Raw genomic sequence first — 13867 nt, 5'->3', positions numbered from 1 at the left:
GGAAACCGGGGATTAAACTGCGGTATGTACTAGGTTAGCGCATGTAAGGCAAATGCCCTACCGCTTGCGCCACCCCTCCGGCCCAAAGAATTTCTTTCTTTTGGGGCCATACCCAGTACCAACTCAGAAGCAATTCCTAGCAAGTTCCAAAGAAATGGTGCCAGGGATCAAACCTTGGCATATACCTATAGAATATGCACTACATATATATAAATTGGGGCCACAGCAATAGCACAGAGGGTAGGGTGTTTATCTTGCATGCGGACCCAGGTTCAATCTCCGGCATCATAAGGTCCCCCAAGTTTGCCAGGAGTAATTTCTGAGTGCAGAGCCAGGGTTCCCTAGAGCTGCCAGGTGTAGCCCAAACCCAAAACAAAACAAAAAAATTAAGGGTTATCTTAACTGAGTCTTACAGTAGTACCTAAAGTTTATGCTATAACACAGTTTTATGAAGGTAGAAAATAATGTACAAATATTACTAAAGCAAACTAGGATTTCCACTAAAGATAAAAGCTATACTTTGTTGAGATAAGTAAGAAATGCTTATTTTCCAGTTACAAGCAATGACCTATATTCTGCTTTGTTTGGAGGTCATGGCAAAAATTTTTTTATCAATGTTTTGTATTTTCTACCTCTAAATAATGGCCCATGCTTTTTCTGGACATTTATAAGAACTTACCTTAAAAAACTCTTGACAATGTTTTAACTACATACTTTTAACTCAGTGTACTTCAGCTTCAATATTCATGTAAGAAACATGACAACCAAAAGCAAATCAGTAAGAATAGTTCAAGTAAATAATATTTGCTGACCGTTTTCTTTGTAGCCCATCCCTAGGATGACCTCTGGTGCTCTGTAGTAGCGGGTCACTACATAAGGTGTCATCATAAAACTGGTCCCTGCAGTCCTGGCCAGTCCAAAGTCAAGAATCTTCAAAGTGCAGTCTGATTTTACAACTATATTACTGGGCTTTAAGTCCTTCAAAAAAAAATAAATAGGGGCTGGTGAGGTGGCGCTAGAGGTAAGGTGTCTGTGTTGCAAGCGCTAGCCAAGGAAGGACCACAGTTTGATCCCCCGGCATCCCATATGGTTCCCCCAAACCAGGGGCAATTTTTGAGCTCTTAGCCAGGAGTAACCCCTGAGCATCAAACGGGTGCAGCCCGAAAAACCAAGAAAGGGAGGGAGGGAGGGAGGGAGGGAGGGAAGGAGGGAGGGAGGGAGGGAGGGAGGGAGGAAGGAAGGAAGGAAGGAAGGAAGGAAGGAAGGAAGGAAGGAAGGAAGGAAGGAAGGAAGGAAGGAAGGAAGGAAGGAAGGAAGGAAGGAAGACTAAGAAATATACAAGTATTTTATATAATTCATATATCACAGAACAATTCCTCCTTATTGTTCATTTCTCTTACTATAACTGACAATAACAATAGTATAAGATCCTAATAGAAAACTTGAGAAATAAGCTAGATGGCATTGGTGGTGCTTGGGGAACCATGAGATTCCGGGGATTGAACCTGGGTCAGCTGCATACCAACTATATTATCTCTCTGGTCCCAAAAGTATTTGACTTTTTATCAGTTTGATTATAATAACTTCAAGTTCAGAATTTCTTTTATAATTAACAAAGTGTGCTATTAGTACACCTCTGTACCTGTGTTTCTTGTACCTACTATTACAAGAAATACTAAGTAAAGTCATTCAAGTAGAAATAAAAGTACTAGGCAGAAACTTGTAACCAAATTAATCTGTGCTAAAAGTTAACACAGTTAACTATTAAGTCCACCAGAACTTAATTTTTAGTTTCTAACTCCTATTTGTCTCCTAGTCTGAATTAAAAAACAAACTAAATGGGCATACAGAGTCTAAATATGTAACTTTTAACAAAAAATATAAAGGGAGGACATATTGAAGCTACAGTGTATTTGTTTTGTTTTGTTTTGTGTCACACCCAGCAGTGCTCAGGGGTTACTTGTGGCTCTGTGCTCAGAAATTGATCCTGGCAGGCATGGGGGACCATATGGGATGCCAGGATTCGAACCACCCTCTGTCCTGGATCAGCTGCGTGCATGGCAAACGCCCTACTGCTGTGCTATCTCTCCAGCCCCTGATTCTACAGAGTATTCACTCAAAATATAATGTATTATGGTGAAGGTTAACTGTAACCCCAAGGTAATCTTTAAGTAAATGAATACAAATATAAAGAAAATGAGAATCAATGGCACATGAGAAGAAAAAATTCAAACACACACACACACACATCCGAAAAAACAAAAAACCGAATGAATTTATATTAGATGAATAAGTTTTCTAGTTAATAGGGAATGGCATTGTTAGACCTAAAGCTGGCTATTTAGAGAGACTTACTTGAATTAAAAACTAAACATGTTTGAAAACTGAAAGAATGACAAAAATTATTTAATATAAATAAAAACCAACAGGGTAGCTATACTCATACCGAAGAAAAATTATAATTCAGAAATTATTACAAAGGACAAAGGAGGACTCTCTCTACCCATATAAGACATATATCCATAATATATACATCTATTAGAAAAAGATATACATTATAAACATATATAATATATATTAAAAATATATATATAATACATATAGAAAATAAAGTCCCCAAGAAGCCCAAAACTGATATAACTGGGAGTTAAAATACTAACAGCTAAAGAATTTTACATCTTACTTTCACTAATAGATAATTAGAATCAATATATAACTGAATAACAGTAAAGGAAGTAGAGAATGTGAACACTCTAAATCAGAGGTGGTGAACAAGTTCGACACAAAGAGCCAAAATTTTAAACTGTGAGAGTCAGAGAGCCACACCACACAGTGACCTGCCAAAACAAACACTCACACAAAAGCATCTAATTTTAACAATAATCTATTAAACACATATTGCATTTTGCCATTTTGAGTGAGGGTCAAAATCCTGCAGTGATGGTGAGGGTGTGCTGTGTCCTCCACACTAATAAGAATTAATGACCAGATGTGACACAACATGTGACACATGGGTCCCCTGTCCCCATCGTCGTGTGTTCCCCGTCCGTGTCCCCCCGCCCCCCCCCCCCCCGCTGGCTGGCCCGAGTCGTTGTTTCCAGGGATGGGAGCCAGGATGACGATGCCTGGGGGCGGGACTGCGTGCTCAGAGGCAGCAGAACAAAATCCAAACTTGGCAAAGAGCCACAGTATACAAAATAATGATAAGAGGCAAAAAGCCGCATTCATTTTGGCTGGGAGCCGCATGTGGCTCCAGAGCTTCGTGTTCGCCAACCCTGCTCTAAATCAAAATAGAAGTAGCAGTGGTTCAGAGCAATAGCACAGCACGGAGGGAGTTTGCCTTGCAGGCAGCTGAACGGGATTTGATCTGCTGCATCCCATATAGTCCCCCCCTTAGCCTGCAGGAGTGATTCTGAGCACAGAGCCAGGAGTGGCCCAAAATAAACAAACAAATAAAACAGTCTCTTCTAAAACAGCAGAATATGTATTTTCCTAAAGTGCACATGATACATTCTCCAGGACAGACTTTACAGGCAGATTATATCAGGTCATAGAACAAGTCCCAATAAATTGTAAAGAACTTTGGAATCATGCAAAGCATCTTCTCTGATCACAATATTATAAAACTAAAAAATCCAAAATTTTGAGAAATTAAACATACTCTTAAATAATTTAGTAAGTTATAAAGCAACTTATCAAGGAAATCAGAAAATACTTTGAGATGAGTTAAAAAAAAATAACTAAAATTTAGGGATGCAGAAAAAGTGGAACTTGAAGCAGCATCAAACTAATCCCTGAACAAGGTTGATGTAGGATCATAAAGGTTAAAACAGGGGCTGGAGTGATAGCACAGCAGTAGGGCATTTCCCTTGCATGCAGCTGACCCTGGCTAACCCCGGGTTCGATTCCTGGCACTCCATATGGTCCCTGCCACATGAAACTGCCAGGAACGATTTTTGAGTGCAGCGCCAGGAGTAACCCCTGAGCACCACCAAATGTGGCTCAAAAACAAACAAACTACAGTTAAGAAGAGAACAGAATGAAGAAAATCAACAATGTCAAAAGTTGGAAGTTAGTGTTTTAAAAAGGTAACAATGGTACCAGGAAAAGAGTTCTTACTGTAGGAAAAATCTGAGATAAGATAGTTAGTTTTAATGGTAGTCTATCACTAATTAAGATAAATAACAATCCTCAAACTCTTCAAAAAAAGCAAAAGCATTTAACTCATTCTAAAACCAACATTGATATAAAATCCAAAGATATCAGAATAAAAGTACATATCAGTATTTTTATTTATGAATACAGATGCAAACATTCTCATGAACAAACCAATTTCATTAGCATGCTCAAGGAGTTTTATCTACTATTACCAAATGGAATGTTTCAAGAGTATAGGAGTAGGACTCTATATAACAATTCATCAATGTGTTAATTATCTCAATTTATGCAAATATATTTTATAAAATCCTTTAAAAAACAAAACCCATTAATTACTGCATCCCTCCACCCCTACCATCACATCGAAGATCCAAAAATCATTTGGTCTAGTCCAACATGCCATGTGGCCCCCATTTCAACCTGGTAACCTTAAAATGGTTTCAGTGAATAAATTTTTTTTACCTTTATAATGAATAAAAGTATAGTTTTTCTACTAACCCGATGAATAATTCCAGCAGAATGAAGGTGCTTGATTCCACACAGCATCTGATAGAGAAGGTAGGACATCCTTTCGTGATCTAGTTCCATCTGAATCACTTGGCAAAGATTTGCATCCATGAGCTCCATGACTATGTAACTTCACAGATGAAAAAAGATTATAGCTAAAGTGTATAGCAATAATAAATTTAAAAATAATACACTAATGTAACAAAACACAAAAACCCACTTACACATCTTGAAATTCTTCGAGAGATTTCTGCGGTGTGAAAACATTCAAAAGTCCAATTATCTGTGATAAAAGCAAATAGAAAAATTAGATATTGGTTCATACTGTTTTCATTTGGCTGCAGTGAAAACTTGAGTTTTTTAAAAATTCATTAGTAGATGGGGCCAGAGTGGTAACACAGTGGTAGGGCGTTTGCCTTGCACATGGCTGACCCAGGACAGATGCAGGTTTGATCCCCCGAATCCCATATGGTTCCCCAAGCCAGGAACGATTTCTGAGGGCAAAGCCAGGAGTAGTCCCTGAGGACAGCTTGGTGTGCCCCCAAAAAACAAACAAACAAACAAATTTGTTATTAGGGCCTGAGTGATAGCACAGCGGGTAGGGTGTTTGCCTTGCACATGGCTGACCAGAGTTTGATCCCATATGGTCCCCCGAACACCACCAGAAATGGCACCTGAGCACAGAGCCAGGAGTAATCCCTGAGCATTAATTGTGTGGCCCCAAACAAAAACAAAACAAAACAAAATCGCTATTAGTTAAAAATCTTTCAAACCTTAGATTGAACACTCATTATTTTATATATGAATATTTTTGGTAAGATGGAGGGAAAGATATTATGGAGGCTCACTTAAGTAATACTATTACTCAGTATGCTACAAATAGACATGTAATAGTAGTTATGCCAGCATACATTTATTTAAAACCATAAAATCTAAGTCAACTAAAGACTTTGGATGATTATAATATGCTAATGTAGCTTCACTGAAAGTAACAAATGTGACATTTATTATGGGTGAGGCTCTGTACATAGGGGTGTGGCAGTAGTTAAACATGATTATCTCTTCATCTTAGATCTCTAAATTTTGCTGTAAGAATAAAATTGTTCTGAAAAAGTCAGGTTTTAACAAAACCCTATAGTAACAAAAAACGTTTCACATAACCCATTCCATTTATTAATATCCAATTATGAGAATCTAACTTTATGTCATCCTCTACATAATGTGGAAGCTTACCTTTAATATCTTATCTAATGCAATATCTATATCATCTTAGTCTTCCTCCAGCTTTTTTTTTTTATAATAATGTTCTTTTCCAGTATTCCTCATTCCCAGTTCATTCCACGACTTCATCCACAGGCATGCTGCTCTTCTGACATTAATTTCTGTCACATTTTCCCTGGTGATATTATTGGTCTATCATGCCATACATCTTATGCAGATGATTTCCTAATGTTCACTCAAAGTCCTTGCTCAAATACATACTGATAAAATGGAAGTTTCATAAATGACATGAAGTTACTAACCTCTTTATCATCCCTACTCAAATCCTTTATTTTCCAGAGTATCTTCTTTTGCACTAGAAGGCTGATTTTTAAATTCCTTTTGAGCCACAATATTTATAAGAATGCTTATTTATTCTATTATTAGTCTGAACTTGAATGTCTTCTTTCTAATGTGTTATTATGTAAGCCAAAGGTTCTAACATCTCATCTACAATGTTTATGCTATGATTACTTCTAACACTAGGTAACCTAACAATGACATTCTGCAAAATCAGCTACCATTTTACTGACAGTCATAAAGTAAAAGAACTGATTCTAATACTCAACTCATTAAAAACTTAATACCAACAAATTCTAACCAACATTTACAATGAGGACATTACAAATCCTCCATGTTAAGATGTAAACATATTTCATGTCCAGGTAAGCTCTCTAATAAACTTGACACTTCAGTCATCCTAAAATTAGTTTAAAGAATGATTTATATTGTTCTGTTTTTTGTTGGGTTTTTGGGCCACATCTGGCTGTGCTCAGGACTTCTTTCTGGCTCTGCACTCAGGAATCACTCCCTGTGTTTCCTTAGAGGACCATATGGGGATCAAATCCAGATTGGCCATGTCCTAGGTAAGTGCCCTAGCCACTGAACTATCTCTCCAACTGCCAAAGAATATTAAATAAATTAAAAAAAAAAAAAACCTCCAATGTCGTTAAGTATGTTGTTTTCTAAATTTGTCATTTATTTATCCACAGAACTTAGTTACCTTCAAAATAATGTCTGTTTTGTAGAGTCTGAAAACTTAGTCCTCAAATTAACAGAACTAAAGTCATTCTTTGTCTCACAATAGCTTATATTGTTAAAATAGAAGTTAAGTTTCTATAGAATAATCATATTAAAAATAAAATAAACGAGCTGGAGCGATGGCACAGTGGTAGGGCGTTTTTCTTTTGTTGTGTTTTGTTTTGTTTTTTTGTTTTTGGACCACACCCGGCGGTGCTCAGGGGTTATTCCTGGCTGTCTGCTCAGAAATCGCTCCTGGCAGGCACGGGGGACCATATGGGACACCGGGATTTGAACCAACCACCTTAGATCCTGGATTGGCTGCTTGCAAGGCAAACACCGCTGTGCTATCTCTCCGGGCCCAGGGCGTTTTTCTTGCACGCAGCTGACCCAGGACAGATCTCAGTTTGATCCCCAGAGTCCCATATGGTCCCCCAAGCCAGGAGCAACTTTTGAGCGCATAACCAGGAGTAACCCCTGAGCATCACCAGGTGTGGCCCAAAAACCAAACAAACAAAAGAAAAAACCAACGCAAAAACAAAACAAAAACCCAGAATCCCTATTTGTTTTTATTTTATTTTTGTTATCGTTTTATCTATTTTTGTTTATAACCCAATGATGCTCAATGGTTACGCTGGCTCTGCACTCAGAAATTACGCCTGAAGGTTGTGCTTGGGGGACAATATGGAATGCTGGGGATCAAACACAGACTGGTCACAAGGAATGAAAATGGCCTATCCACTGTACTATTACTCCAGCCCCCCAAATCAGAATCTTTAAAAGAAAGAACTGTAGGGCCAGAGTGATGGTGCAGTGGCAGGGCATTTGCCTTGTATGCGGCAGATCCAGGACAAACCGAAGTTTGATTCCCCAGTATCCCATATAATTTCTCAAACTAGGAGCAATTTCTGAGTGCGTAGTCAGGAATAATTCCTGAGCGTCACTGGGTATTGCCCAATAATTAAAAAAATTTTTTTAATTAAAAAAAAGAAAAGAAAAGAACTGTCTTATTTTTTTTGACAGCCCCAGCACATATATTCAGATATTTAGAAAATGTATATTGGTAATTATACTGAACCTTAGGGATAGAAATTTTTCTATATTCAGATTTCTTGATGAATCTGTTATTCATTTAGGCAGTTTTGCTTATAAGAGTCACGTATTTGTTCATTAATATATTTATAATTATTAAGCAAAACTAAATCAATTCTCCCAGATCCATCTAAATATTACTTTAAAATTAAAATTACCACTAAGCTGATATTAATCACTATTTTCAACAGAAAATGACCAGTATGATTACTGACACAACTTGAGTGGAACCAGAGAGAGAGTATAGTGAGTAGGGTAGTTGCCCTGAATGCCGCTGACCTAGGAGTGATCCCTGAGCATAGAGGGTATGAGCAATTAAAAAGATAAAAGTGGGGTGAATTAAGAGAAATGATTTGGATATTATATCTAGTATTAGTAAAGTCTCAGTGTAAAAGTATAATAGGTACAATTTCATTTCTGTATCAAGGCTCCAGTTTTCTGACATATCAATAAGATTTAAAAAAAGTTATGGAGCCGAGTGACAGCACAGCCAGTAGGGCTCTTGCCTTCCATGTGGCTGATCTGTGTTTGATCCCTAGCATCCCATATATTTCCCCCCAAGACTGCCAAGAGTGATTATTGAGTACAGAGCTGGAGTAACCCCTCAGCAGCACAGTGAGTGGCTCAAAAACCAAAAAAGTTGAGACTGAGCCCAAGTTTTCCATAGAATATTTGCCCCTTTAAAGCTTATTTGGTGGGCCATAGAGACTGTTCAGGGATAAAATTTTGCTTTGCACGTTGCAGACCCGGTTTGAATCCTGGCACCACATGGTCATCTTTGAGCATCATTAAGAATGATCTCAAATGGGGCTGGAGAGATAGCATGGAGGTAAGGTGTTTGCCTTTCATGCAGAAAGTCATCGGTTTGAATCCCGGCATCCCAAATGGTCCCCAGTGCCTGCCAGGAGCAATTTCTGAGCTTGGAGCCAGGAATAACCCCTGAGCACTGTCGGGTGTGACCCCAAAAAAACCACACAAAAAAGAATGATCTCAAGCACAGAGCTATGCTAGATGTGGTTTGACATAGTAGCTTCTATGTCAGGTATGACCCTCTCTCAGTTAAATAAAAACAAAGTTATTGGGAAAAATTCAGTGTCAGAAAATTGCAATCTGAAACATGTATTTTTTTTTTTTTGGTTTTTGGGCCACACCCAGCAGTGCTCAGGGGTTACTCCTGGCTGTCTACTCAGAAATAGCTCCTGGCAGGTACAGGGGACCATATGGGACACCAGGATTCGAACCAACCACCTTTGGTCCTGGATCAGCTGCTTGCAAGGCAAACGCCGCTGTGCTATCTCTCCGGGCCCTGAAACATGTATTTTTTATTTCATAAAAAATAAGTTGAGACAAAATTCACAGTGAAGATAAAATAGTCTTTAAAAGTTTCAAGCCAAAGCAATCTAAAGCAGAATATTTTAAGTTTTTTATAACTGTATTCATGAGCAAATCATGATTTTATTTATACTTACATATTTAAATGTTCACTTACATTTTTGTGATTAACACATTTCATAAGAACTAGTTCTCTGTAAGCCCGCTTAGCATGTGTCTGATTCTGAAAAGGCCGACTTAGCTTCTTGATTGCAACGTTTCTTTCAAGAATGGCATCATAAGCTGCACTGTAACAACATTTAGAAAATCAAAACTATGAAAATTGATTTATGAAAAATTTGTAAGTGGATTCTTCACTTTCTCCAAAGATAAATGCAACTGGATCAACTTCCAGTCTTTGACACTCAATTTCTTCTATACTCAATTACAAAATATGCTAACAATATATATAGAGTAGTTCTGTTAACTTCCTTAACATGTTAATGTCAATTTAAAAATTTAAGAGAGATACTGGAGGGGCCGGAGAGATAGCATAGAGATAAGGCATTTGCCTCACATGCAGAAGGTCGGTGTTTCAAATCCCGATGTCCCATATGGTTCCCTGAGCCTGCCAGGAGTGATTTCTGAGCGTAGAGCCAGGAGGAACCTCTGAGCGCTGCCGGGTGTGACCCAAAAACCAATAAAAAAATAAATAAAGAAGAGACACTGAAGGGGTCAGAGTGATGGCACAGCGATAAGGTGTGTTTGCCTTGCACATAGCTGACCCAGGATGGACCACGGTTTGATCTCCAGGCATCCCATATGATCCTTCAAGCAGGAGTGATTTCTGAGTGCATAGCCAGGAGTGTGGGCCAAAATCCAAAAATATAAATAAATAGACACTGGATTTCAAAAATAAAGATTCTCCTTATTCACTATATGCCCACTAGCATTGGAATTTAATGTAAAAATGTTTGAGTGTTTGGTCCAATATGCACCTTCTTATGCACTAGAAAAAAGGATAATATAGGAAGAAATATAGGAATAAATTCTACCCAAAATATATGCTAAAGAGTTCTATAGTTTTTTGAGCAGAACAAAATGAAGGAGGTATATACAGAGGTGTCTATGAAAGATTATTTAGCATATAAAATTAGTTTTTGAAGAGAAATAAAAAAAATAGTGCTTATTTTGGAGCCCCTAATCCCAGGCTGACAAATCCCCGGGAAGGCGCACTAACAACCCAGTCATCACGACACCAATAGCTCAACATTATGGCTCTACCATTAATCTCAGAGACACCTAACCTACAAAAATTACAGATATTCTGGGTCTTTCGGGAGTGGGGCAATCAGCTTCCCCCCTGCCTCTCCATACTGTGGAATCTCAGGCAGTCAAAATCAGATCCCACAGCTGCCGCCTGACATGTAACTTTATCTATAGGCTCTATGAATTCAGCCCAGCTCCATAGATTCTAGAATTCCTGAATCATATGCAGTCAAGCAATACCTTCAAATTCCTTAATACTGATACTTTTGTAAGAATACATCAAATTAGATATGAAAGTAGCACAGAGGTCATCTAAACCAAAATAAAAACAGAATGGACAACTAGCAAAAAAAAAAATGTTCAGTTAAACCTTCAGACAACAATTTAGTGTCCCCATTATGAAATACAACAATTTTCACAAATATTCTGTTATAAAAACCTTTTCAAAAATTCCATTGTCATTTAAATATTAAAAACAACATATAGTAAATTATATACTCCCTACCAAGGAAGCATGGATGGGGGTGAATAGAAAACTGAGACAATGGTGACGGGAATGTTATACTGGTGGTGAAAAATTAAAGGACAAAAACAACTCTATTATGAATAATTTTGTTATTCATAACACGTTTAAATACAATAATTAAATCACCTGGAGTTTAAAACTATGAACACTGGTTTATAAGCTATCAGAAAGTACTTTAGAAACAGCCATGATTCTGGAAAATATAGCAAGCTTAGTACTGTCTACCTTCACTCTGCTGACAATGACAAAATGGCACCTTTCACAGATAACAGCTCAGAGAAACTAAACGACAGTCTTTTAAGATATTGTAAGCATAAAATATTATGACTGAAAGAAACTGTATAAATCTTTGGATTTTTAAATGTATAGCTGAGAACTGGAGCAATAGTACAGTGAGTAGGGCGCTTGTCTACTGACTAGGGTGCTTGACTGACCTAGCTTTGAACCCAGCACTCAATCTGACCTGATTGAGTCACAAGGCCAGAGGGGGGATACCTGAGTGTAAATCCAAGAGTAAGCACAGGAAGTTATACAAAATAAATTAAAAAATAATATTAAAATAAATGCACAGCCTGATATAGGGTAATAAGCTAAGAAATGAGCCTACGGTTAGCTATACAGTTAAAAAGCAAAACTCAAATTTTAATGGGAATGTTGCACTGGTGATGGGTGGTGTTCTTTACATGACTGAAACCCAAACACAATCATGTATGTAAAAAAGTTGTTTAAATAAAAATTAAAAAACTAAAACAATTAAGAGGCTGGAGAGATGGATTGGTGGTTTTTTGGGTGTCTGCTTTGCACCCTGGGTGCACCTTGAATTCAACCTCCAGTATCCCGTTATAGTACCCCAAGTCTGCCAGGAGTAATCTCTGAATGCAGTCAGGAATAAGAACTGAGCATCACCATTGGGGTGTGTGTGTGGGGGGGGTGATGGCTCAAAACAGGTAAATACTAAAAGATTATTAAAATATTAAAAGATCATGATTTTTACACAAGACCACCTTCACACACTGTAAAAGTGTTTCTGTAATCTTCAGAAAGTCAGCATGATACTGATAAAAATTATTCTTTTGGGGCTCGAGTGATAGCACAGCAGTAGGGCAAAGTTTGTCTTGCCTGTGGCCGACCCTGGACTGACTTGGGTTTGATCCCCAGAATCCCATATGGTCCCAGAACCTGTCTAGAGTGATTTCTGAGCACAGAGCAAGGAATAACCCAAGCACAGCTAGCTGAGTGTGGCCCAACACCCCCAAATCATTCTTTCACCTAACTGGAAAAATAAAAAAACTTTCAGTTATCTAAGATAATAATAAAAAAGAATATGTACATGTTAAATTCTTGAGGCCAGAATGATAGCACAGTGGGTAGGGCATTTGCACACAGACAACCCAGATTCAATCCTGGCATCTCCTATGGTCCCCAAAGAACTGCCAGGAATAACCCCTGAGCACAGAGCCATGGGTAATCTCTGAGCATCCCTGGGTATGGCTCCCAAAACAAACAAATAAACAAAGCACTATTGGGCTGTGGTGATGACGTAAAGGGTGATTTTGCATGTGTAAGACCTAGATTTGATCCTTGGCATTGTGTGGTATCCCAGCACTATCAAGAATGGCCTAAATTTAAGCAAAAAAAAAAAAAAAAGATAAAAGAAAAGGGAAAGAAGAAAATGAAATTGAACACACTTATGCATTTTATATGTAATATAAATATTTCCTATATACATATATAAGCACACATACTAAAAGGTATAATTTAACCTTTACTTAATAAGTGCCATTTTTTACAGATTTAATCTTTAAGAAAAAATCATTAGGGGTAATGTAAAAAAAGAAGATAATTTTTGTTTTACTATTTCAAATTAAGTTTTACTTTTAACCATTAATTCATGCCTACTAATTTTTTTTATTTAAATCAATGTAAGCTTCAAGCTCTAAAAGTCAAAACAATAAAGTATGTTGCCCTACTGTATAGGCAAAGAAATAAAATTCTCACCAGCTAACTCTCAAATGAATCAAACTAATTCAGAGGCCTAAATCCAAATGGGCCTAAACAATGCCTTGAGAAAACAAACAACAAAGGGTTTCAGGTGATTACAGAAAACAGTAGAGTATTTCATTTTTTGTCTTGGTTGAAATATTTAATAAAAACATAAGTAAAATTTTAATATCTGTAGAAAAGGGGCTCAATAAGAGAGTGACAGTTCTTTAAAAAATACCTGCATGGAAATTAAAAAAAAAATAGCACAGGATAACAGAAGGCACAGAAATATTAGCGAGTATTTAAACACTAGTAACTATTTTAGAATATATTCCTCACAAAAACTATAAATAGGTGAGAAAATAGGTGAGTCACAAAACTCAAAATCACAGGTAGAATTTAAACCAAGAATTGATTTTCAAAATTATTCTTATATTTTCTTTACACTACACATATTTTTCTTTTAAATTTAATCAGCAATAGGTTTGTCACTATAAAATAACCAACTTCAGGAATAGGAAAGATAATAGAGCATTAAGTTAAGGCACTTGCCTTTATTTGATCTGGATTTGATTCCTGGTATGCCAATTGTCTCCCCCAATTCCTGCCAGGATAGATCCTTCAACAGAGTAAAGCACTAAGACCTACCTAACTTCTGTAATTTTTTTCTTATAAAAATTAAAAATATAAAAAAGGAAAATAACACCATTCTTATCATTACAAAAATTTGTTGTTTATTTT

At 37.2% G+C, this 13867-nt stretch overlaps 1 protein-coding gene across 5 annotated transcripts in view; it reads right to left on the bottom strand.

Moving 5' to 3' along the window:
- MAPK8 (mitogen-activated protein kinase 8) overlaps positions 1-13867 on the bottom strand; it is a 50109-nt gene that overhangs the window by 16877 nt on the left and 19365 nt on the right. For all 5 annotated transcript variants that reach the window (XM_049790697.1, XM_049790698.1, XM_049790695.1 and 2 more), the window contains 4 exons: positions 9527-9656; positions 4890-4948; positions 4657-4795; positions 813-978 (listed from right to left, as the gene is read on the bottom strand). In XM_049790697.1, the coding sequence (XP_049646654.1) occupies positions 813-978; positions 4657-4795; positions 4890-4948; positions 9527-9656 (494 nt within the window). The remainder of the gene's footprint in view (positions 1-812; positions 979-4656; positions 4796-4889; positions 4949-9526; positions 9657-13867) is intronic.

Source organism: Suncus etruscus, chromosome 17 (genome assembly GCF_024139225.1).
Source record: "Suncus etruscus isolate mSunEtr1 chromosome 17, mSunEtr1.pri.cur, whole genome shotgun sequence".
In the NCBI taxonomy this organism is placed as follows: Eukaryota; Metazoa; Chordata; class Mammalia; order Eulipotyphla; family Soricidae; genus Suncus; species Suncus etruscus.
This window is presented reverse-complemented; position numbering and strand designations above follow the sequence as displayed.